At 42.8% G+C, this 26,125-nt stretch overlaps 1 protein-coding gene across 1 annotated transcript in view; it reads right to left on the reverse strand.

Moving 5' to 3' along the window:
* Nucleotides 1-26,125, reverse strand: part of slc12a5a (solute carrier family 12 member 5a) — a 183,170-nt gene that overhangs the window by 24,898 nt on the left and 132,147 nt on the right. Inside the window, exons 2-4 of the mRNA XM_036530844.1 lie at nt 19,634-19,728; nt 17,626-17,757; nt 5,149-5,295 (exon numbers count right to left, since the gene is read on the reverse strand). Coding sequence (XP_036386737.1) covers nt 5,149-5,295; nt 17,626-17,757; nt 19,634-19,728 — 374 coding nt within the window. The remainder of the gene's footprint in view (nt 1-5,148; nt 5,296-17,625; nt 17,758-19,633; nt 19,729-26,125) is intronic.

Raw genomic sequence — 26,125 nt, forward strand, 5'->3', positions numbered from 1 at the left:
GGTCAAAGAAGATATCATTTACAGTTATATGCTATAAGCTATACTTGCTTAATTACTAATTGTATCCTGCACAGTAGCAAATGTACTGCTTTGCACATCTAACTTGGTGTCTGCAAAATAAATAAGTAAATAAATAATTACTTTGGTAAATTTAGATCAAATCCTAGCCTGGGAAGAACTGTTATAAATAGGGCATGCCAATAATGAGTGAATCTGTCAAACAATTACCTAAAGATCTGCTAACAAGCTAAACAAATAACTAGCTAGATTGCAATGTTCATTAACTAGCTATCTGCTTACCTACTCACTGAACACTGCATACCATGAAATTTATTTGTGAGGGTCTAAAGAAAAGAAAAGAAAGATATAAATCGAAAGGCTTTAAGGTTTGGAGCATTACTTCTATATGCATAACAGTGTGCATCGTGTATAAGAGGGTTCAGTTAGCTATACTTTAAAACAGCTTCCCCTCTATGCAAAATTTTCCCTCTGGCCTCTGCTGCAAATGCTCTGAATTGATTACAAAGTAAAATGATTATTCCACACAACACCTGATTTGAGCCAATTTCTTTGATTTGACATTTTTCAATACATTAATTGACTTACATATCTATTTCATTTAAATATCTGGCAGATGTGGTCCTCTATACAGATTAGTACTTGGCTACACAGTCAAAAAAGTATAACTGTAGAGCTCAAGGGATTAGCGTCTGAAAGCTCTATATTCCCTAAATATATAAGAGCTTCCTGTGTCAGAAACTTAGCCTGAACTAAAGCGTAAGTTAATCAGTTTATCTTGGTGTAGGCCTATTGCTGCGGGACTAGTCATCATGAAATATGAAGTTATATATAAATAAAACACAAATTTCAGGGTCTTTTAATTATGAAAGTAGATGCTCTGAGACAATTTGTCCATTCTGAGCCCTCCTGGGTGCACACTTGGTCTCATACAGTATGAATGTATATTTACACATAGGACATAAGAGACATAGACTGTGTTATGCACTGTAAAGCTCTAACAATTGTTTCTCCTTGAAACAGGTCTGCATTGTGAAAAAGAAAGCCTTGAAGGTGATGTGACATCATAGTCTGGAGCATGTCCTTCTCCCGCTTGAAAAATTTCTTTTCTTTTATTTCCTTCTCTCCATCTCACGACATCCTGTTTTTTTTTTTTTTTTTTTGCTCTAATTTATTACAGTTGTCTATTTTTTCCATGAAGCTCATCATTCGCTGCTCCCTCTTTGTGCATCTCCAGTACTCCATGTCTTCCCCTCTTATAGCTCTTTACTTTCCCTCTCTGCCGCTCTCTGTCCCTCTTCCTCTCTGTATCTGTCACTTTCTGTCATGTTACTTCACAGTGAGCAACGTGTAGCAGTTTAACGACAGATTCTCTTCACAGTGAACGATGGACAGGTCTGGCATGTCTCCTATAGTCCCGAAGGACAGAGGATTCCCCACCAGAGGTGTTCTGTCTGTTTATCTTTCGTGCCTGTGTGGCTTGTGTCACATTCATAATTTAATCCCTCCCCTGTCCTGGCATTTCCTGTCTGAGAGACATGGGGGAAGACAAGCACACAATCCACAAAATGCATCCCGCCTTTAGTCACACGGTAAATCATTTAGGAGGGATTTTATTGTTACTGTTGAAGCATCTGTATGGGCAAATGCTTCTTCATGCCTCAACAAAGGACTGGGAGGACTTGGGGTTTCACACAAAGCAGGGGACTTAAACCCAAAATCTGACTGTGAAACAGGTAAACTGAGATCAACAAGCGCGTCCGTCTGATTATTGATCTGAGCTTGTTGTACGGGTTGCAATTTACTGGCTTTTATTTTGAAAAGACCCAGACATCAATAAGCTATACATTTTTAATGGAGCGGCACATATTTTGTCACCGTCTAATCAAACAGGGTGATTAGAATGAATAATTAATGCGGTGAGGCGGGTGCGTGAAACTCTGCCTTTCCAAACCCGGCTCTTCTCAGGACGGGGGGGTGGTGGTGAGGATTCTATTACGTAATTGCAGGGTACTGTTCGGATGGCTTTTTGTTTTCCGCCGGCCTTCCACTCGCCTGCTTTATGAAAAGACTCTCGAGTGGAGTCGGCGCCGTAGCAGGAATGCCAAATTGTGTTTCAACTGGGGGGCAGAGTAACAGTCCAGAGAGAGAGAGAGTGAGAGAAAGGCTGACAAAAAAATGGTACAGACTGCATAAATCGAGCAGACGCTACGCGATCTGTTTACCTACTCCACCGTGTCTCCCGGGAGCTGGCCGTTTTTTGTTAGGGCCTTGATCTTGGCAGTGGGGCTCCCTAGCATCGCACCTCGCCACACGCTCAGACTCCCTAATAATCCCCACGCAGGAAAGGGGAAAAAAAAAAAACAGCTTCAGGCCTGACTCGCTTGTCCTCTCCGTATTCAGCTGCTGACAGTATTTCAATGGGAAAGGAAGGCCAGGAAAGAAAATGCTGTGTTGTGAGTCAGAACTTGGGTGGAATAAATATGGGGATGCCATATGACTTCCCGTCGGCCTGCCAAACTGAACCGTTTCGGTAAGGATAACATGTCGGCGTTCTACAACAGTTCCAAAAACAAATCCCGATGTTTCACTATGTTATTAGCGATAACAAATTCACGTGACCATCACTCCTAGTAGTGCCTAGCTGGTAATACTTTAATGATATGTAACTGCATAATGCTTTTTTTCCTTCAGTTGCTGTAACACATTCATCTGAGGGAGCAGACAGAGGCACTGCAGAGATTGCTCCGGTCTTTACCGAAAGCGGCGGCCTTAAGCTTCTCCATGGCGACCTCGCTTACAGCAAAAAAAAGCACCGAAGTAAAAAACCCCTTTCTCATGCATACTACCAACCCCAAATATCTGCCAGCTCCTCTAGTATAGCCCTGCTCTTTCTTTTCCAGAGACAGTTTATTTTTATCCCTCTTATCAGTCTACTGCTGGCCCTCTCAGGCTGAGCTGAGTTATGTAAGGAGCCCTGGGGGGGGACGGGGGGGGGGGGGGGGGGGGGGACGGAGGGGGCACTGCCAGGCCGATCGCAGAGCTAGGTGCCCCCAGGGTCAGGTTTGAGCCGTGTGGCGTGGGAGACAGGCTGGCAGAGACTCGATGGGTGGGGGCGCGGGGCAGTAGGGTTGCCAGGACTGACCACGGGGAAATGGCAGACCTTTCATTGTCGCCTTGTCGCTCTTCCTTTTTTTTGTAACACAATAACACGCAGAAGATAAGCCATTACCGTCAAATAGAGCAGCAGATTTTCAGACAGAACTAACTACCTCCCTGAATGACTCAGATGTTTAAAATGATCATTTTTTTCCCCCCACTATTTTCCAGAGGTAAATACACGCGTGTGTTGATTGTGCGAAAGCCCTCCGTATGTAATCATGGCCGAGATTGTGAGGGGACAGATTGCAGCTCCATATGAATTTGATGGGGCTCCACAAGTCACCAGGCATTAACCTGGATTATACTGTAGAGAAGCCTCTTGACATCACATTTTCGGCACTGCTGTCGATATGAAATTGGCATCAAAGCCTGCCTTTATCGAAACCCAGCATCGGTCCCTGATCCGGCTCTCTGGAGCCTATCGCCAATTCCAGAGCAGAAGAAATACCAGTGCGGTAGAGACAGAGTGAAGCAACAAGCCAGGAGTGCTGTCTTTAGACAGGCAGCAGGACCTGCGCTATTAATAGAACCACCTTCATTCTCCTGCAGAGAAATCTATTTGTTAGCCTGCATGCAAAACGCGTGCCCGCGCACACACACACGCGTGCACACACACACCTTCTTTCTTTTAGTTATTATTTTGGTGTGGCAAAACTTGAAATGAGACTTCATATTTCTTCATTTACTTATTTCGTTTATAGCTCCAAGACACTTCTATGCTGATTTCAGCCTTTGCAGTGTATCTCCTACATTTTGAAATTGTTTTGTGCATGGGGGTTACAAGTAAAAAAACATGCAAAGTATACAATCACCATCTCCCATTAGTGGGTGACTCTCATCCATGTCAAGTCAGTGGAGACATTACAGATAATGAGTGACACAGCTGGCAGGACCAAACGGAAACTCATTCTGACATAACAGTACAGGTAGTGATATACAGGTAGCGCACAGGTAGAACAGAAATGTTACTTATTTAATGAGCATTCGAATGTACTGTGCTATTTACAGATTTAACTTTTTGTATTTTATCTTCACTTACTTAATGGTCATTTTAAAGTACTGTGCTATTTACAGATTTCATTTGCAATGTCAACATTGCAAAGAGTTTAGTTTAAATTTATTTTGCTTGCAAATGAGAATACATTTGCATTTCAGTTTTTTAATGTGAAAATGTATTTAAAGAATCATATTGTATCATATTGTATTTTGGTAACCATGTTTGTGTGTGTTTGGTAAGAAAGTTTTTTAAAAAGAAATGTGTTTTAGTGAATGAAAAAGACCATAACAATAAATTAATTCTGTAATGCTCTCTATTTTTCTGCTATTAAAAATAACACACTTTCATACACAAATTTTCCTGTAACACACAGAAACATCACTCACTCCTCACTGGAGCGACAAATTGCATCATCCTGATCCTCCTCTGGGAATAGAAGGATGCACATCACCATGGCTAATTCAGTGTGTACACAAATATAAAACCAACGGAGTATGACGTATAACTCTGTCCATAGCCCCTGGGTGTGCTGAAAGCAGATCTCTTACATATTTTTACAGCTTTACTGACATAGTTGGTTTGATGCCACAACCCATAACGGCTGCATCTCAGTGTAGACATACAGTGGTGAGATCTACCAAGCCATCACACGAGGCTAGCTTATTGCTTATTGCTAGCTTATAGCTTATTGATGTCTGAGGTGCTATCTCCCCTCTTACATATTTCTCTTACATATTTTTTACAGTGTTACTGACACAGTCGGTTTGATATTACATCATTCCATAAAGGCTGCATAGACAGTAGGCGATCCAGTCTACCAAGTCAGTCTACAGTCTACCAAGCAAATCACACGAGGTGCCATCCATGTTGGAGCGACGTCGTGGCAACACAACATCACTGCCAGCGCATGAACAGCGCAGAGCACTGCATGTGAGCTTGGGCGGGGCGGGGTGGGCGAAGGTAGTACTCACGGTGGAACAGCACATGAAGACGATGATGAAGGAGCCCATCACCCCGCCGATGCCCACCACCCAGGTCATTCGCAGGAAGAGGATCACCCCGAAGATGTTCTGCAGGCAGGGCAGGTAGACGCCCATCAGGGTGCCCATTCGTGGAGCCTGCGGAGTGAGAACATACAAAGTGGTCAGTCTTTTTTTGGATGAGCTGTTCCGGACAATGCTGACAAAATTGTGCATGCGTCACCCAGAGGAACCTAGACATGTATATGTGCACAGGTTCTCTTTTCTGCCTATTTGAGATTTATCAAGAAGTACATGGAATGCTTGAGATTGTTTTCAGCTGCATAACAGAAAACATAAAACATCCCTGGTTTCTCTGTCTGCTTCTTAATTAGGGAAAAAAGGGTGAAATCGATCTTCTCTGTATAATGTGGTGCATTTTTAATAAGGAAGCATTCCTTTTTATACACACTGGTGGCAGAAAGGATTACTGGCTTCAGAAAAACAACATACAGACAGCCAGATGGAAGATTTCAGTCCTGCTATCTAATTATCGCAAGATGTGGCCAGCCTTTTACAATTCATGCAGCAAAATAGAATTTATAGTGATGTTCCATTTCTAGCCTTTTTGAGGATTCTTTGTTGTCTGTTCTTTCGGTGTTATTAATAAAGACGTTTTGTCATTCCACGGCAAAAAATATAATTTATGCTCTTATTCATATGGGAGGAGGTCTTTATACCAGATGCCAACACAGTGTCTCTCCACAGCTTCTTCACAAACACATTATCTCATCACTTCTTTTCTACTCTACTGTAGATTTCTGCACTTTCTACCAAACCTAAGATCATCGAAAAACCAGTTGATGCAAAATGGTAGTGAATGAGCGTGTGAAAAAGTTATTCTGCTACGTTAAAAGTTAGCAACCAGTTTGATATGATACAGTGTGACAACGCAGAGGCCATTTCCATAATAGTTCTCCATCTATTGAATGTCTACTGACGTACCAGCACTTTTCTCAAATCTAGACAAGTCTCTCCAGTTAACGTCTGAATTCCAATAAAAAAATTGGCAGTTTCGAGGCTTCCACTTGCACAGAGGCCACAAAACACTTGCAATGTCAAAGCAGTGGTGCACTGAAGCTCGATATAGGAGGAAAGAGCTTTGAAAGGCACTCTGCAACATCTGAATATTAATAAGAAGTGCAAATGGTTATTAAGCAAGGCTGCTGAGGGACTCTTGTGGGTAATTTCTACAGATGGGACCTGACAAACGCAAGCAGTTATTTTGAATTAATAGACTCCTAGCACTGTCCTCAGTGATGCAAACAGGGCACTGGGGAATGCCATGTCCGAGACATAATACTTCAAACAACTATGTCCAATCAGACCCAACAACCTTGATGGGAGGCTAAAGAAATATGTACTGCAACTGAACAGAAACGTACGTGCACCAGGTATCTCTGCACTTTGAGCGATCAAGAACTCGATGAAGGGGCGTTCTCAAATCCACCTCAGTGCTCTGTACTTTGCATTCCAACTTAAATATGTAGAAAAAGTCACAACATTTTTTGGTTCTTAAGCAATGCTTTCTCTTTTTGCATTCTAATATATTCAAGCAATATATAAGGATTGCTTGAATTCTGTGCTCTGTAATGACACTTACATGGTCCAATCTCCTTAGTGTATACAATAAAATCACATATGTCCACATATGTAATGCTCTTTAGGGTCTTGTTTTGAAGCTGCCGTTAACACTGATCACACCATTGAGAGGTTGATTTGGAGCAGGGAACTTGCAAGGACGCATTGGAGAGAAGCCCTGCACTTCTGCAAAAGCAGAGTAATGCCAGTCTTTCAGGGCCAGACTTGGCTGCTATCTCCAGTAATTACTGATACTCAGTGGGTGAAGTGCTGTACGCCAGCTTGATGAATGGGTAGTGGGGGGGGGGGGGGGGGTTCTCCTTCATCAAAGCTTTCAGGACTGGGTTTTTTATTTTCCCACATCTAAACAGGCTGTCTGAGTGGGCCATGAGGAGGATCCCCGGTTGCACGATGGGAAGATAATGGCCCTTGTGCGAGATGGAAACATGGCCATCCTCTCGCCAAGGCTGTCTTGGAAGATGACATGTCCTTGTGCAGGTATTCTGCAGTGACCCATTGTCTAGAGTGCACCAACACAGTCCTAGTCTGCCCAACAGCTATCAACATGGATGAATCAGAGAGGTTCTGCCTTTGTTGACTGAAAAGGTCCATGAGGAAGGGGGGGGGGGGGGGTCTAAATCTATCAGGGATAAGCAGGCAAAAATGACTCCTTTTGCAGCAGACAATTGAATAATTTCCTTGGTCATCCTCTTGACGCTAAGCGGCCACTTTTATCTCGGCGACGAAGCATTGCCATGGAAACGCGCCCCGGATCACAACAGTTCATTCCTGCAGAAGCGTTCATGTGGAATTTCAGAGCCCTGTCACACGGCTCCGTAAATGAGGTTAAAGTATCTTCTTTTTTTCCTCCTTTCATATCAGTGCACTGCAATTAGTGTGGCTTTTATCAGGGCGATATCCATGAATTGTAGTTGGCTGCAAAGCTATGGCTGGGATCTTGAAGAAGACTGAATCTAGGGGGGAAAAAAAAAAAAAGAAAAATTGCTTTGGAAATAACTCAGCGGCATGTGAGGGGGGTCCGACGAGGCTTAATGGAAGGGAATAAATGCAATTTCCCCTGACTGCGCTTAACCTTGACAATAGCCTGCCATTAGGACGTTCAGAACGAGAGTGGATATGCAGATTAATAAGATAGAGCTGGCGAGTGGCACCAGATGCTGGTTGAAAAAGATGATTTTTAATTTAATTAACCCGAAAGATGAATTCCAGATTAATGGGCTGGAATGACAGTGGGGAAAAACTGAGCAGGCATGATGTGAAAAAAATTTCAGCATAGGGAAAGGGCTGTGCTCTCTGTACAGATTATCAGCTTGCAGTGTCCATGTCATGAGAACCAACAGCTACATAAAAATTCTCTTAAATTACAAAGACTCAGACCACAGTACACAGTAAAACTGTGAGAGTAGGTTCCTTTAACAATAAAGTTTTTTTTCAGATGATATTTAATCCCTTTTCTGTATGTGGATTTGTTCATATTTACTCACTAACTGTCATAATCCACCTGAAACCAATTTCACTCTTTAAACAAACTCATTCCGCTTGTACTTTGTGAACACATCAGCTGGAAGCCTGCTCTAAACAAACAGGCTGGTGCTGAAGGAAAGCCGAGAAGCTGGCAGCCTCAGTCAAAAAGAGAGCCCTTGAGGGTAAAAGGTTAAAAACCCTGCCAGCCCCTCTGAATAAAATTTATTATGCTTGTCTCTGATGAAATAGCTTGGTTGATGTCTCGAGTGTGCACGGGCTAACTGCTGGACAGTGACACTAGAAGGCCGAGCAAAGCCCCCCCTGAAACCTCCCTCCACGCTCACGCAGTTCTCCTGTTGTCAGGTAGAGAGCTATGCTAATTGGGTCCGGTGTGTGTGTCCTTCAGTGTGTGAGGGAAAGGGTGTCTGTCGCTTCAATGTCAGCCTAGCCAGCACAGCTCCTGGTAGCTTTTCTTTTTTTATACCTCTAGAGTGTCTGTCAGCACCAGTGATTAAGATACCGCTGTCAGACATTTGTCGCCTTCTCTGAACAGGTCCCAGCTTTCGACATAATTAGGCAACCACTCTGGCTTTCGCTATTACCTTCATGACATTGTGCTCCTGAAAAGCAATAATGTGTCACACGTACGGCCCAGTCAGACATGGCCGCTATCTCTTCAAGCTGCAGTGGCTACTGTTAGGTGATAAGGTTGCTGGAGCCTGAGCGGATGACCTTCACATACAAAGGAATCTGCTTTTGTTTCCTACACTGACATACCCAGCGTGTACTTTAAGACTACGGTGCATGCATTTCAGGTTTTCTTCATAAGCGAGAGGTGCAGCCATAACTACATTTGTTACTCTGTGTGCCATTTCTGATATGTCATTGTTCATGCCCTCCAGTCTACTCTTTCACTGGGGCAACACGTTGCATTGCGCTCCTGCTGTTTTATTGCATACCGGCACAGCTTGTCATCTTTACATAGTGTGATTTTTCTACTTGATTAAAAGTAGGCTAGGCTGTTTTTTTTTTGTTTTTTTTTGTCCTCTGCACACATCAATCACCGTCCCTGTGGAAATTACAGTGTGGCCCAGGACTACAGTGCAACAGCTGATAGCAGCAGGTAATGGAATGTGCTGTGAAAGCAACAAAGACTATTGAGGGGCATTAACGTGATTGCTGATTGTGATCGCTCAGCCTCTCAAAATTAATTTGCTTCCTATAGCTGCAAAAGGTGGGGAGTTGGGTGGGTGTCTGGGTAGAGGGCATCCCTGCTAGAATAGAACAAAAAAATACACTGAAGCTGATATGCTTCTCTACACAAAAGCTGGGAACGCATGAATAAAATGGTGATTTTTTTTTTCTCTTCCATAAATCTCACGCTATTGGAACTTTGTGTGTTATTCTTTCTGTTAAACAAGCGTACTTTGAAACATAGCATTTCCATTAGTGTCTCTGTGATTGACTGGTTTGGAGAGCGTGGAGTATAGCGTGGAGCTATCTGTCTGGCTTTAGACAGTGGACATCCGTATCAAGCACTTCGGCGTCTAATGGAGAAACACTGTCAGAGCGGAAACATGATTCAAGTGAGTGTGAGAGCCAGTTTTAACTCCATCTACCTCTACTGTGGCCTACTTCTCTCCCACCAATACAATGACATACGAGATATTAGATAAGATAAGGGAGGATGCGATCAGGCCTTAAAGAGGCAACTCTTGCTTGCAGTACAAATTTTGCCAGAGGGATGCCTTTTAAGGTTATATACTTTATATAGCTGCTCTGTTATTGCTGCCAAAAGTCATACAGGTACATTATCAATTCTACTATTTAAGACCCTTCTGTAAGCTCAATTTCAATTTATGAACCCTAGATCTCTCAAGCTGCTTTAAGACCAGTGCAGAGGTGCCGTTATGTACATTTTCTTGCTTGCTTACTTCCTTCTGTTGGCACATAGAGCCGGATACAGTTTGTATGCTCGTTACAGGTCCTTGTCATCCATGGCAGTGAAGAGCTCTGCCACAATGATACCAATCTTCTGACAGGCTGCTTAACTCTGGTGGCCTTTTCCCGGCTGTGTGTGGGCCTTCTCCTGGCTCTTTGTCCATGTGTGTTGGGACCCACAGAACAAGCATGCTGGCAACTTGCTCTGGATGCCTGTAGCAATGCCCTAGCAAAATCTCAGCCTCCTTGCTTTTACTTACATTTACATTTATTCATTTGGCAGACGCTTTTATCCAAAGCGACTTACATAGGTTACAGTTCTTTACAATGTTATCCATTTATACAGCTGGATATATTTACTGAGGCAACTGTGGGTTAAGTACCATTACATTACATTGGCATTTAGCAGATGCTCTTATCCAGAACAACTTACATAGGTTACAGATTTTTCCATTTATACGATTGGGGGTACAGCAGCAGTGTCCCAGTGGGGATCAAACCGGCAACCTTTCGGTTTTATTTGGTTTAATGTTTTACTTTCAACCACCAAGCTTGTACCGCCACAACTTTCACTTGCCTCACAGTTTTGTCCACCGAACAACTTTTTTTGCCGTAGCAAAGGCTTATACTGCCACCGGAATTTTACCTGAACACCTTGCTTTCTTACACTTTACAAATTTAGGGATGGGGAAAAAAAGTTTGGGAAACCAATATGTAGGCTGTCTGTAGTCAATTTTTCAGTCTGCACTACAAAACGGACAGTGACTCTACTGTCTCTACTGTTATGGAGAGCTCATTCCACCACTTCGAGGCCAGAGTAGCGAAGTGTGTAGCATAGTGGTTAAGGAGCAGGACTTGTAACCGAAAGGTTGCCGGTTCGATTCCCCACTGGGGCGCTGCTGCTGTACCCCCAATCGTATAAATGGAAAAATCTGTAACCTATGTAAGTTGTTCTGGATAAGAGCATCTGCTAAATGCCAATGTAATGTAATGTAATGAGAGTAGAGAGGAGAGATGAACAACCCTTCCAGGAAGGGAAGACTAGGTGATCAGAAGTAGAGGAGTGAAGTACACAGACAGGAGTGTAGGGCTTGGTGATAGACAGTAAGCATGAGGGTTCTGTTCTTGGTACTGCTTGGTATCTATCTCCAAACTGACACGCACAGTTGTGTCAAAGCAGAAACAGCACTGCAGGTCTTGCCAAACAAATGAACCCAGGCCTGATGTGCTGCACCCTTGTGGATCAGGCCGCATATCTGAAATAAATAGCACTGGCAAAACAGTGTGTACTATAATTACATTAATACCATTAATGAGACATCATAGTGATCAGCAGCGCATATCCCAGTAATCTGACATATCTGCATCTGGCCAGTGAACTCAGTGTCAGTACATCATAAACCCTTATTAAAAGGGTAATTAAAGCAAATAGAAGCTGTTTTGGCAAAGCACACATTATAGCTGTTCTTGGTGACAGGCACAGATTCCCTTTGACTTTTACATGCATTTAAAGTATTTCTCGTTTGGCGTTTTAAAAAAAGGGTTGTGACAAAATAGAATACATCACTGCTAAAATACTCAGTGTGCTGTCTATGTGACATTGAAATACTACCTGAAATAGATTTGAGTCAGAGGAAAGGCACATTCACTCAGGTGCATGTGAAATGACAGCGCTTCAGGGGAAAATAGATTATAAATTGAACAATTTAGACAATTTAGACAATTTTGCATCTCAATCATGTCTCGGCGCAGCAGTTCAGCTCAGAATGACTCTGGACCGTTTTCACAATTTTGAAAACAGGATGCAAACCCAACCCCCCTCTCTTCCATAAATGGCACATTGTTTTACAGAGCACAAGCAATGTTAAAATATGCGGTACGCTGTCAGTAACTGTTCAATCCAATTGATCCTCCATGTAAGCCTAATGCAGGCGTTCCGTGGTCGTTTAGCATAGTTAAATAAAATAACTGCAACGGGTGTCTGTTGGGAAGAGTCATTATCCCCAATGTTAGGGAAACATCTGTAGAACATTTTATGGCTGAGCTCATTCAAAATTAATGCCTGAATCTTAATAAACATTATTCTGACACACTGCATTGTTAATTTGTAGTGTTTGGCATTTGACTCATTACTTTACACATTTCTGTGCTGAGGTTTTCTTATATTTTGATAATAAGGAGAAAATAAAGGAGATTTGACTAAAAAATGGCATAATTGTGATAATATTACCAAACAGACGTCTGCCATTTTGAGGACAATGAGTAATACATAATGCTGAAGTAACATTTAAGAGTTAATAGGCACCAACAGTGTCTCTAAATCCGAAATGCAGCATCACGTTACTACAAACACACAGCCTATTCTCTGAAGGAGGTCACTCTGACACAGCTGTCCTCGGACCTGGGAAGCGCAGTGGGGCTGTTAATCTCTGCGGTCCCGGGCAGCTCGGAGGGTGAGAGCAGGGACGCGGCTGGCTGTGAGTGTACCAGCGGAAATGAGCGTTGCTCCCCGAGGAGACAGGAGAACGCCTGCCTCTGCTGCTGCGGCTGCGGCCAGCCCCAGGTGTACGGGGCGGGGACAGATGCCTGGGCGGGGCCCCCTGGGAACCGCCGTGACAGGCGGGCCTCACGGCTCAGGTGCCGGCGTCCCGCTACAGGACTCTCCAGCTGCTGCCGGACCGGGCGGTGCCACCCGGCCTCTCCCTCCCCGCACCCTGCTCTCGCTCCCCCCCCCTCCCCCCCCCCCAACTCCCCATCCGTGCCCACCCCCCCCATCCCCCACCCCCCTTGCCAGCTGGAGGTGCAGATGCAGTGGCTCCGGTTTGCTTGTCCTCCTAAACGAGCTCAATGAACAACGCTGACTTATTCACCTCACTTACGCAATGCGCAGGCAAAAGGACTGCCCCATTCACAGACGCGCTTTGCCTTTAACTTCAGCTGACTAACCTACAGTGCCAGTCAAAACGTTTCAAAGACATTTCTATCTTTGAAGACTTATCCTTAAATGCCTGAAATTTGTTTCTAAGACAAATATAAATAGTGACGTTGATGCTGATGTATGAATTTCAGGAAATGAAAAAAAAATTCTAAAAAATATTTTATGGGTACTTTGAAGAATCTAAAATATAAGATAGTTTTGATTTGTTTAACAAATCAAAACATAATTCCATTTGTGTTATTTCATAGTCTTGTCATGTCTTTACTGTTATTCTAAAATATGGAAAACAGGAAAAGAATAAAAGTTGTGTCCAAACTTTTAACTGGTACCATAGTCCAACTCTGGATTTGACTGATTCCCTTGAAACATTTTTTTCTTTATTTTCAGTGACCACCAACCTCACCATGTTGTGTAAAATAAGTTGTGTAAAATTGCTTAAATTTATTACTGAGAGTTAACATTGCAGTTGGAATTAACAGAGGTCACAGAGTGAGAAAAACAACCACATTTGCTCAATGCAAGGAAGCAAATACATATTTTATGATCATAAGCATGCTTTCAGAGTAACACATCTATTGATAATCTGCATTAGTTAAGAAGTTAAAAAAGGCTAATTTATCTAATGAGCTGGTAGAAATTCAATGGGCAAATTAAGATGTAATCAGAGATGTGCACTCGGGGCAAGCAGGTTAAGCATTTCATATCCTGCACTACACTTTATTTTAAAATAATTTTGCTTACAAGCAGAGTCAAATTAAGTGGTCTTTTCTTTTAAAATATAATTTCTAGGTACTTTTGAGCTCTCACATCTAGCTACCTAGCTACCATATCTAGCTGCTCAGATCACCCTAATGTGACTTGCCCCCAGATGTAAACATACAAATGCTGGCTTTAATCATAAATCATAAAATAATCATAACAAGATCTAACCTGTTGTTTTGTCAGTTGATTTTTTACAACCTCTATGCACCTCTCGAGCCTGAAGACCCCACCAGGAGTATGATCCTGGAGGTTTTTACTCAGACATTCAATAATGTATACCATATTGTATATTGTCATTGTAATTTGTCATTTAGTAGACATAGTACATCACATTATAGAACTACTAACATATATGGTCTCATATGGTGTTTAAATGAATAGACAAAGAACTGCTCTTTGCCATCCATTCAGAACATTGAAATTGGAATCAAATCCTCTTGACAGGAAGATAGAGTTACACTGCTAATCACTACACATATATTAGTGAACTAAGAATGAAAAATAAAGGTCATGACTTTGCTTGGTAGACCTTGGAGAGGAAGAGAATAATAAATAGTGTTATTTATGAGATATAATCATGCCTATGCGGGTAAGAGTAAATATGCATACCATGAAAACACTGTCATATGAATGAACCATAACAGTTATCTCTCACGTACAAAATATGCAGTTGCAAACATGTGTTTTTCAGAGTGCATTATACTCATGACAGTGTTTTCATTCATCTGAGCTGTATCACAAATGGTTGGCAGACAATAAGCAACAGAGATAGGAACAGGAAAAGCTACAAACAGAAGAGGCTCTAGAGATAATAAAATGTGATAAAAAAGAATGAAAAAAGGATGCTGCAGTGCTGCCAACCAAAGCAGAAAATTCACTGTTTCAATGTGATTTTAGAACACCGGTCCAAACGCAGCATCCCACTGGCAATGAAACTAGTGATTTTTGCAAAACCCATGTAGATAAGCACATTCATCCACCGATTCCTGATCGTGTGACACCCCTAACCTGTCTAGTTAGCCTGTAGTTTTTTTTTTTTTTTTTTACTGCACTACAAATCCTGACTGATACTGTCATGTGAAGAAAACACAAATGCTTTTTTCCTCACCTTGAATTTGACAATGACTCAATTCAAACCAGTTAAAAACTCATGTTCATCCATGTAACCTGTCTTGATATATTTTTCCCTTCCCATCGGGACGCAGAAGTAAAAGACTGACAGACCGAGACGGAAGCAGAAAGAGAGAGAGAGAGAGAGAGAGAGAGAGAGAGAGAGAGAGAGAGAGAGCGGGAGTGAGAGGGCCCAGATGCAGTACCTTGAGTTATAATAGAATAAAAATGTAGCGGGGGGGGCTTGGGGGGGGGGTTTGCAGGGGGTGGGCGGGGGAGGCTTGTAACTTCATCTTCATGCACCGGTGCACATACACAAGCTGACAGCGCTAATGTGTTTCTGCTCAGGTTTGATGAATTATTAAATAGCGGTGTAGCGGCAGGGACGGGAAAGGGCAGAGGGGGTGCTGGTCAATGGCTTCTTGAGTTAACCGTATCTGCGGAGGCCCGGGCCGTGGCAGGGTAATCTGGCGGCGCACTGATGTGGAAAGGACAGACCGAACGTCGCCACTTCCACGGGATCAACCTTCATCCCAACAGGTCTGACAAACCCAATGTAAATCTAAACCCTAGCTAAACCCTTAGTAAAACTAACGTGGTATGGTGTTTCTTCACAAACATGTGAATGTTTATTACAAGACATAGTCTCATCTATTGTGAAATATATTACATAAATTACTTTATTGGCATTTTGCAGACACTCTTATCCAGAGCAACTTACATAGGTGACCATTTTATGCATGCATACAATTGCATGGGAGTTGTAATTACATTTTTTCTTATAGTCAGGTATGGAAAAGTATTCCATGTATAATTATTGTTTTATTAAAAAATGTATTATATCATACTGATATTGTGGTTTTTGCTATTTTCATTGTATTGATTTTGAATACCATACCAGCTGTAAATGATTTGTTCGGATCACCCACGGTATCATTAATGAGAAATCAATATTAATACGAAATCTTCTGGTCATGTAGATTGAACATGCAGAAAAATGGAATTACAATGAGAAGCAGAGCATAATAACAAGTCCCATACAACACTCTGAACAATAAGGAACTCACGATGGAAGGATAGAGCGTTTTATGCAATCACTGTACACATGAACACTGTAGAAAATGAAAGGACTATTCATGGAGATGTTCTTTCAAAATCTGCAACTTGTCCTTGGGTTACAATATTATTCTCCTCTAAAAAAAGACACAAAACAAAACACATTTCGCTTTCACAGACAAGTTGTAAGCACTTCTACGGGCAGCGAGGAGTTCAACCCAAGTAAGCCGAAACAGAAAAGAAGCCTTTGGACCTGAATGATAAAATGTGATCTATTCCTAATGAAACGCCTCTCGTTCTGATGTGGAGATTGTCTTTGAAAAGGCGGCTGATTGGAGAGCAGCTGCTTTGCATAGGGAGCTAATTAAGCGCGGAGCCAGGGACAGATGAAGAAGATTATCCTCGGCGGCGCGCTCTTGTTGAAAAAACAAATCCCGTATTCTGCCCGTGTTTTTCTCCATTTCTGCAGCAGAATGGAGGATCCTGCGAGGTTGTGTGTGGCTGTATCATCGCTGGGATTAAGGGTGGTTTTGAATTACATCTTTTAATTTTTTTTTCCTTTGACTCGTTTTCTTTTCTGTTGCTAATTAGAACATCAGCGAGAATCTGAAGGTGGAAATGTAACAGGGAGATCAGAGGTTGGTGTGCGTTGTTGTTGGCGGGGGTGGGGTGGGGTGTCGTGTTAACAAAATGAAAACAAAGTGTGGACAAAAAAAAAAAAAGATTAATGCAGATCAAAAAAAAAAGGACGAGGAAGAATGGGAGGAAAAAAAAACAGAATGAGGAAATGCAGAATGCTTCAGATAAATAGAATGAAATTAGCATGAAGTGTGTAGCTAGCCAGGGACAACGTCAGGACTGATAGGGAGGGCCCCAGTGAGTGACAGCATCCAGGCGTCATGCACGTCAGCAGTCATGGAAAAACCAAGGGGCTGTCAACTGCTAACCATAGACCTTACAGCCCTTCAAATCAGCCAGCAGGTCCTCCCATAACTTATGCCTGTGTATGCCAACAGCAAGCTTTAGCAGACTGACAACAATTACTACTGCTATGATGTTAGCTGAGCAGGTGATTTACTTACTTAATTTTAAGTCATGGCACTTTCTGTCATTATTTATTAATGTCCACTCATTACGTTGCTGAGTGCAAACGGAATGGCTCTGAGAGGAAGGAGGGGATGAAGAGGTGCAGGGGGTATGCTACTGTTAGTAGAAGAGCTTAAATGACAACCACAGACTTTACATTACATTATTGTCATTTAGCAGACACTCTTGTCCAGAGCGACTTATGTAGGCTACAATTTTTATGTTTTGCCATTTATACAGCTGGATATTTACTGAGGCTGGATATTTTCTGGGTACCCTGCCCAAGGGTACAGCAGCAGCTCCCCTGGTGGGGCATCGAACCGGCACCCTTTCAGTTCTGAGCCCTGCTCCTTGCCAGTGTGCTACACTGCTGCCCCACATTAAAGAGAAGGAGAGGTATTTAAGGGTACTTAAGGGCCAGGCCGTGCTTTGCTGTTCAGGCCTAGGTGGCGGCGGCAATGCGGGGTTACCTTGACGGGCTTCTTGCGTGCCTCCTCGTTGTTCTCGGCCTCCTCGTGCTCCTTGCTGCCCTGCGGGAGGTTGGAGTAGTTGGCCAGGCTGCTGAGCAAGGAGGAGACCATGGGGCTGGTGTCCATTTCCTCCTGTGGAACGCAGAGGCACATGGAACGGACATTAGAGCATGCACACATTCTATTACTGTTAAAACACCCAACTGGGATACGAAAATAAACCCCATGAAATGTCAATGGTTTGTTGCATGTACAAAGAATTTATAAATGTCCTTGTAGGGGCCATTTGCTTGCAAAGTTCATCCAACTATAAACTTTCCCTGTGGGTTTGCTTTAAAAAAATGAATGGACTTTTTGCAGGAAGCAAAAAATATCAATTCAAATAGAAATGCCTACTCCTGTCATAATAATTGCACAGGGAGCAACTGGCCATTTTTGTGATTCTTTATGTATTTATGGTCCAAAGAGAAAGTTTTCAACTTTGCTATAATAACATATTTGAGACATTTGTTACATTGATATAGCAACTGCAAGAAGAAGCTAAACAAATGTACTGATATATTTTTACATGCTTCTGAATGGGTCAAGTTATAATTCACCCAGTCATTTAAATCATTATCATAGTGAAAAGTAACCCAAGCTGTGACGCACTACGTGTAAATAAAAAAACCGCATGACAGCACATCTTCTAAACCGGTAGTTTAACGTCTATGGAAGAGAGTTCACCTGCAACTCTGCAGGTGAGCTCTGAACCCATGTTCTTGTCACACAACTCTAAGAGCTGAGCTAAACGCCCTAAACTCCTTCAGCAACAATGCTAGCTAGTGAGGTCTCAGGGAGTGACGATAATGCTGAAACCCTCTCTGCTACCGGCTACCCTACCCTATCGGCTTTACGCAGGACTCACACAAGCTGCTAATTTAAGCTCTGCTATAGTAGGATAATTTGTAAATTAATAAGTGAATACCAAACATAGACTTGACTTTGACTCTAATGCAATCAAGTAGTCCTAATAATTATACTTATCTAATTTATGTTCTTACTGTAATGATTCACAAAATTATATATCGGTATAGAAAAAGTCTTTCTTTTTCCGGTCAAAGTATGCTGCAATTAATTTTTGTTTTTTTTAACTTTGTTATTCTTTCATTTTTGAATATTAACACTGGCACATTAATATTTCATGAATACGAGTTGTTACATCAAAGAATTGCTTGTTTACAAACAAAAGCTTTAATGTTTATTTGCAGAGATGGGTAACGCAGCTTTTGAAAGTGTGATGAAAGTATGATGAAAGATTTTTTCATACGGTAGAGATGTTGGATCCCGTCTACAGGACTTTATAAGCTGTCCACAATGTCACTTTATTAAAGCACAGTATTAGGAATTTAATGTATCATGAAATTACAGCAATAAATTCCAGACATGCAGGTTTAACCTGCAAGGAAAAAGGTGGAAATAAGAGGCTTCGAGACAATATGAAAAGAGCTGATTTATCAGTGATCTTTAAAAGGGCAGGTTTTTCCCTTGGTGTAAATAAAGGTACAAGTGGTATGGTGAAGTGACATTAATCTGGTAAACATTTTAGCATTTAAAATGCATTTTCTTGTAAGGGGGAGAACGTTCCACATCAGTCCACACTGCCGAAAATATGCTTACTCATGGGCCTGTCCTCCTGTCAGAGTCCTTGCCATCTACCTGTACTTCAAGCTGTAATTACCCTCATTAATCTGTGTCAGGTCTTTTATTCAATTACTTGCGTGTGAGTGTGTGTTATAGAGAAAGAGAGGGGGAGGGAGGGTGTGTGAGGGAATGAGTGAGTGTGTGTGTTTGCGTGTGTGTGCGTGTGTGTGTGTGTGTGCTTGAGTGTGTGTTTTTTTGCCCCTAATGTGTGCGTGTGTGCTTGAGTGTGTGTGTGTGCGTGTGTGTGCGTGTGCGTGCGCGTGCGAGTGCATGTGTGTGTATGTCAGTATCTGTCTGTGTGTGTTGGTGTGTGCTTGCTGGTTACCTCGAAGAGGGCCATATTCTTGCCGTCGTACTGCTGGCTTTTCTCAACATCACTGCTGTTGATGAAAGGACTACTCTCCTTGGGGTTACCATCACCTGCAGGAAACACACAACAGTGTCACCCACACAGCTGCTGAGAAAGCCCTGGACATCCTGTTAGCCAGTAAAACAGATTCAGGTAGTTTTTTTTTTGCTGTTAAAACGAGGTCAAAACATACAAAGTTCACCCCTTAGCTCAAATTCCTGCCACCATCAGCTTAAAGATTTTTCTTCAGGTTTAAGCTTTTCCCTTTCTTATGCGTAGTTTTCTATGGTAGTTATTCATGCGTCCTAATTTAAGGGTGCAAACACGGAAGGGACAGTTGTTAACATGCAGGCGGTTCCCTTGAGCTGTGACCGAAATAGACTGCATTGCAACGGGTCAGCTCAGTCACTTCTTATATACTGTAGCTTACCACTGTCGCTATTTTACAAGAGTGTTCACAGCACAGCGAACTGTGTATAGTAGGAATCTGTAACAGAGACACCTCTCCCCTTTTCATTCTCCTCAGTGCTGTATCTCTCACTGCAAAGCCCTTGGTCACGCTGACACCACACTAACGTTTGACTGCAGTCCTCTAACACAAAAACACACAAATACAAAAAACTGTTCTATTTCATAATCACAGGCAACTGCAAAATGCTGCTGCTCATCTGTTTCGGCTGAACCCACATTTTTACAGCGCCTAGACTTTTTACGCATTTCACATGACACAGTTTCGAAAGGCTTCACTCCGTGCACAGTTCTCTTTATACAGGCCACCTAATTTGGGTCAGAGTCCTGCTTTCCCATGCAGTTTAACACAGCAAAGCGGGCTGCTCTCAGGTCTCTCACCACCACCCCACCCCCCCACTTCAGTTGCAAACTGTGAAATAGCGTGGTGCGGGCAGCGATCTCTGAGAGCTCTCAGCCTCCAGCCAGGCCCGAGGCACCTGATTCCTCTATCTGCTCCCGGGGTTGTGTCTTGGACTGGTGCGGGTCTATTTTTAGCAGGTCTGGGGCAGCAGTGTACTCTGATGGCTGCGTGCTCCCAGCTGCCCCGCCTGCACCCCCCAACACCCCCCCCCCATGGGGAGAAAACCCTTCTCTGCCTGCAGGAGAATTTTAAGAGGCTCTGCAGTGTTTCAGCTCGGGTCACACCCCTCCAAAAAATACATATCCTTTTTAATCCAGCTGAATATTTACCGGACTCAGGTGCCTTGCTTGAGGGTTTATTGGCAGCGCCGCAGGTTACAAACCCAGATTCCTGACCGTTACCACACATTAATTCGGATATTTTCGGCCAGAGTACAGGGCAGCTGTCCTCGTGCCTTGCACAAGAGGGAAAAAGGTCTGACTCATATCGTACACTCACGCACGCGCTCGAGGTTGCCGTGACGACCCCCTGGAAGCCCGGGCTGCATCTGTACAGTTTGCCACAAACTTGCCAGGGGGCTCATTCCTTTTATGACATCATAAAAAAATAACTACTTGTGTACATTAAGCTTTGTGTTGTTTTGGCTTTTGAAGTCCCCCAGGGCAAGCCGTCAGCATTGATCCATATCCCGATTCATTTTTCAGCTGCCGGTTCCACATGACTGTAAATTAATTAGGATCCAAACATCAAACAGGCCACGGTTAAATATAAACATATTAATCTTTAATCCAGACATCAAGGGCATTCGCTCTGTATCCCTCACAACTTCGGTAGGACGTGATCAATCTCCTTCACCTGCCTTGTCCCTCAACGGTCGATCTTCAAACCTTCAATTCAATAAATCCATCAGTGTGACAGCAGTCACCAAAAAGTCAATCAGTAACTGATGTCAAAGGGGCAGTGTGTCAGGGATGCCTGCCCACACCCAACTGCATTCCTTTAATACATGATAAGGGTACAGAGCCTTCTTGGTTGCTTGTATGTACTGGTATTGATTTCCAGCTTAATTAAACCTGGCACTAAGGCACCTGACTACCAGGGACAGGAATCCCTTAAGTCTCACATGTTGAAGAATGAACACATAACTAATTGTAGAATTATTCCGAATAAATCCATGCATCATACCTAAGACCTGCTTAAAAACATTGGAGCAATTTCTTCGTAACAATCTCTTTATGCTGCCAATGCTCTTATTCTGTGCAAGTCTGTAGATTTCAAAGTTCTAAACAAATAATACTCCCAAATTCGGACAAATTCTTGTGGTTTTGATGAAATGTGTCCTTTGTTTACATCTCGTTTTCATTGGTATATTTTTGCAATGTTTTTTTATGTATGTATGTCAGCGCTATACGAGCCACTATACAGCAGGCATCCATAACATAATGTCTGGGAAATCCGACTACAGTAAAAAAGCAGTTTTCTATCACTCTGAAAAAGAGCACTTTCAATCACTCTGAACCAGAAAGCGTCTCAATGAAGAAATACGGCATGCATACTCATTTCTGTCACTTTCCATATGTGATACCTCCTGCTATTTCCGAATTGCAGACAGAACAACTTCATTTAGTACACAGCAGAGGGTTTAGACTTTAAGATGGGTACACAGTGAAGTTCTGTACTTCAGGTATATCTGAAAAAAAAAAGAAATAGTGATGATGTGGCGAACTCAAAGGTGAAGGAAAAGGCAACAAAATGGAAGGGTCCTGTGGGAGAAACAATTTAGATATCTCAAACGAAGAAAGCACCCTTCAATTCAAAACATATTCAACGTCAGTGGAATGAAGATTTGGGGATGTAGAGAATTTACATACATGCCCACCACAACTGAATATGGTTTCCTCCTACTCACAGAATAAGGGCAACCGGTGTAACGTGTTTACATGCAGACCACTGCCCTTTCAGGCGTCTGGTGGCCACTCATCCCGATAGGTGGCCCATCGCCGCATTCTCCTCGGATGAGCATTAAAGCGCTTCCAGATGGCTGAACCGACAGCCCTGCTCATTCTGCACTCCAACTTTGCACTCTGACTCCTCCCGCCACAAGGTCACCCAGAGCAGCGGTGGGACCCGGGAACCTAATTGCTCTTCTGGCTCTTCTGGGGGGGGGCAGTACAGAGGCTGCGCTGTGACAGGGAGGAGGAGGTGGCTGTGGGGAGCTCGGAGGCCTTTTATTCGTCTGTGATTAAGGCTCAGGGCGTGCACAGACGATACACATCTGCACAACCTCTGGGGGCCCCCGGAGAAGGCGTGAGATTTGATTAATGCTCAGCTGAAGGCAAAGCAGGCATGGTGTTCCCTTCTCCTGACGCTATCCTGCGCTGTCCTATCCTAGCGGCCATGTTAGAAGGTGAGCGGGCGAAGGCCAGGCTGCACAGCCAGCTTGCTGTCCCGTTCCCCCCGTGAGACCGGCCCCCACGTCTGCGGGCCAGCGGGCAGAGGCTGGCGGGTGGCATAGTGGGGGGGCAGAGTGTCCAGCAGGCCGAGGGACTCCCGCCATGCGGGTGGCAAAGAAGGCACACAAGCAGGCTGGCATGCACTGCGGCTCAGTAACGCTCACTGCAGCTTCCCAGACTGGAGCGATAATCATCCCCGAACTGCGCACATATTGTAAACAGCCAAGGCTTTTTTTTTTTTTTTGCCCTACATTCAAAGTCAAACCACAAAGCGTTTTGCACTTGCTAGAGCCACAAACAATCTATGGTACATACTGAAATGATATTCTCTAAAAACACAGACTTCTCTGCAAACTGGAGTGTGTGTCAGCTGCACAAACAACCGTTTTGTACCCATCTGCTCCTGCTTTGCTGGAGCTCACTGTAAGCTGTGGCCTTATTTCCTGTCAAGGCAATCAGGTCAGACTGCATAGAAGAGCACTTTTTAAAGAACTGATAAGCTAAGTCCAAAAATGAGTGAAGGAGGGAAAAAAAACAAAGGCTTTAATTGATCTGACGGTAACAGAGCAAACTGGGGATTGAACTCAGGAACTTCAGTAAATCCGCAAAAGAACACAAACTACCCCCACTCCACTGACCACTCTTAAGCCCTTACACAGATAAACACAGACACACACAGACAATGACACACACACACAGACACACACACACACACATACACACACACAGACACAGACACACACACAAACACACACACACAGACAGACAGACACATACACACACACACACACACACACACACACACATACACACACATACACACACACACACACACACACACACACACATACACACACACATACACACACATACACAGACATACACACACACACACACACACAGAGACACACACACACACACACACACACACACACACACACACACACACACACACACACACACACACACACACTGACCCAAGGTATTGCTGCTTAAAAAAAACACTAGATTCTATAAATTGAGAACTTCTGAGTGCTGCTCCAAAATCTGTATAGTTTTTGCTGCCAAATCCACAACATTGAAGGATAACGCTGTAACACAGACTAAAAATAATTCACACTCAAAGCTGAAGCTGTCAGCTGATAACAGTTATTAATTCATGACTGTTAATTATTATTAATTCATATAAATCCACTGAGTGGCTTGTATGCATGTTCAAAACACTTACCCTCTGGTACAAGCACTGTGGGTGTATTTATGCAATGTTCCTATATCTGATGAGGGATAAACAGAAAATACCCTCATCATCTTAGACTACAATGCTTAGTTGACACCCTCCTATTTCCTAACTAGCGTAAGGGTAATCTGAAATATTCATAAATGTCCACAACCTATGAGAGAAATGTATTAGAACATAAAAGAGCCATATGGAGAGGAAAGGATTTGCGAAAGGGCGCTGAGTCCGTTTCGGTAAAAGTGAATGGATTTTCCTTTGAATTGATATGGAAATGCCCAGCAGTATTACGCTGTCAGTTCTTCCTCCAGAAAAAAAAAAAAAAAAAAAATCAAAGGGCAGTTTTTGTGATTATATTCTCTCTGTAATTATTCCGGTGGATTGTGTTCCATTGTATGAAAACTGTAGTGTGAGGTGGAAGGTGATATACAGTCAGTGGAGACAGTACATGAGCACCATACACATTATGCTCACTGCTGGACACTGGCTGAATTTTAATGTCGGGCAAACTCACAGGCTGTGCCTTTTTTTTGTGTGTCTTTGACATCGTCCTCTGGTCCTGGATGATTGAACTGACTCTGCTCGGCTCCCACTGGCTCTTGACCGCAGAGAGGACGAGACACCTTTTGTGGAGGAGAGCTTGACTCTGCACGCTAAGCTAACCCGCGCTGAAGTCTTCACATGCATAAATGGGAGCAGAATCAAACGCCCTTGCACAGTCTCAGTTCCACAAGGCACACGTGTCAGCTTTAGTTTCTATTAAATCTAAACCGCCCTAAGCTCTTCTGAGCACCAATATCTGAAAAGTCACAAAGGTCACACTCCCCTTCCCTTTTTTTTCCAATTTTACCTTTCTCTTTCCTGCACACTGTAAGTCACTCTGACAAAGGAATCACCCTTAATATTGAATTATTTTTATTAGTCTCTGTGAGTCAGATATTTCGTAAGAGATTATTGATTATTATGTTAGAGATTATTCTTACCAAAAGACTAGTGTGAATATTGAAACTAGTAAGATTTAATTTCCATGTATTAAATCTGACAAATAAATCACAGTTTTATATGACAGGTTATCAGCCTTCACTTTATATATGAAAATAAGTCAGTTTCCCTGTGATGCACTCTATGGTGTTGTAGTTTTCAGGATAGGACGAATGAAGAGGGAGATTACACACAAAAAACCATGTCAGCATTATGAAATGAAAGCTGAAATAAAGAGACATCTGAAATCCAACAACAAAACGGGAGTGGTCTGTTTCATGGATCAGACAAATTATTCAACAGCCAATGTACAAGAGTAAACTGAGACCACAATGTATAACTGGCTAATTTAAATTCAAACCGCATTACAGATATGCAGCATTTTATATGGCCTGTCTGAGATAGAGAGACCAGGAAAGTGAAAAGCCATGTCGATCCTGCCTGGCACTTGACCTCGATGGTGAGAATTGAGTTACCCCTGCCTCAGCACATCTTCACTTCCATTCACTTAACAATTCTTCATTTGCAGTTTCAATGTTATTATAAAAAGTGCCACTCAGTGTGAAAGGGTAAGGACAACCAATCTGCCTTTTTTTAACAGCACTGTAATCCTCCCAAACTTGGAACGCTTTGTTAAATAATAAAAAAAAAACACTCCTGCCCAAATTGGATCAGTACACACATTGCAATCTCCATGCTGTTTGGGGTCACAGCCAAGATTAACACATCCAGCTGCCCACTATCCACCATCAAATACTACTACTGTGCAACTATGTACCGTTCACCATCATGAATGCCTGGTGACTATACTGTAAATGAACTCCTGTACCTACATTCATAGTCTGTATCCATGTAAGGGGTGAAAATGTGCACACTTCTGTATAATTGTCACATAGGCATCATATTTCATTTAATCCTGTTGGCCTGAA

This window comes from Megalops cyprinoides, chromosome 6 (assembly GCF_013368585.1).
Source record: "Megalops cyprinoides isolate fMegCyp1 chromosome 6, fMegCyp1.pri, whole genome shotgun sequence".
Taxonomy (NCBI): domain Eukaryota; kingdom Metazoa; phylum Chordata; class Actinopteri; order Elopiformes; family Megalopidae; genus Megalops; species Megalops cyprinoides.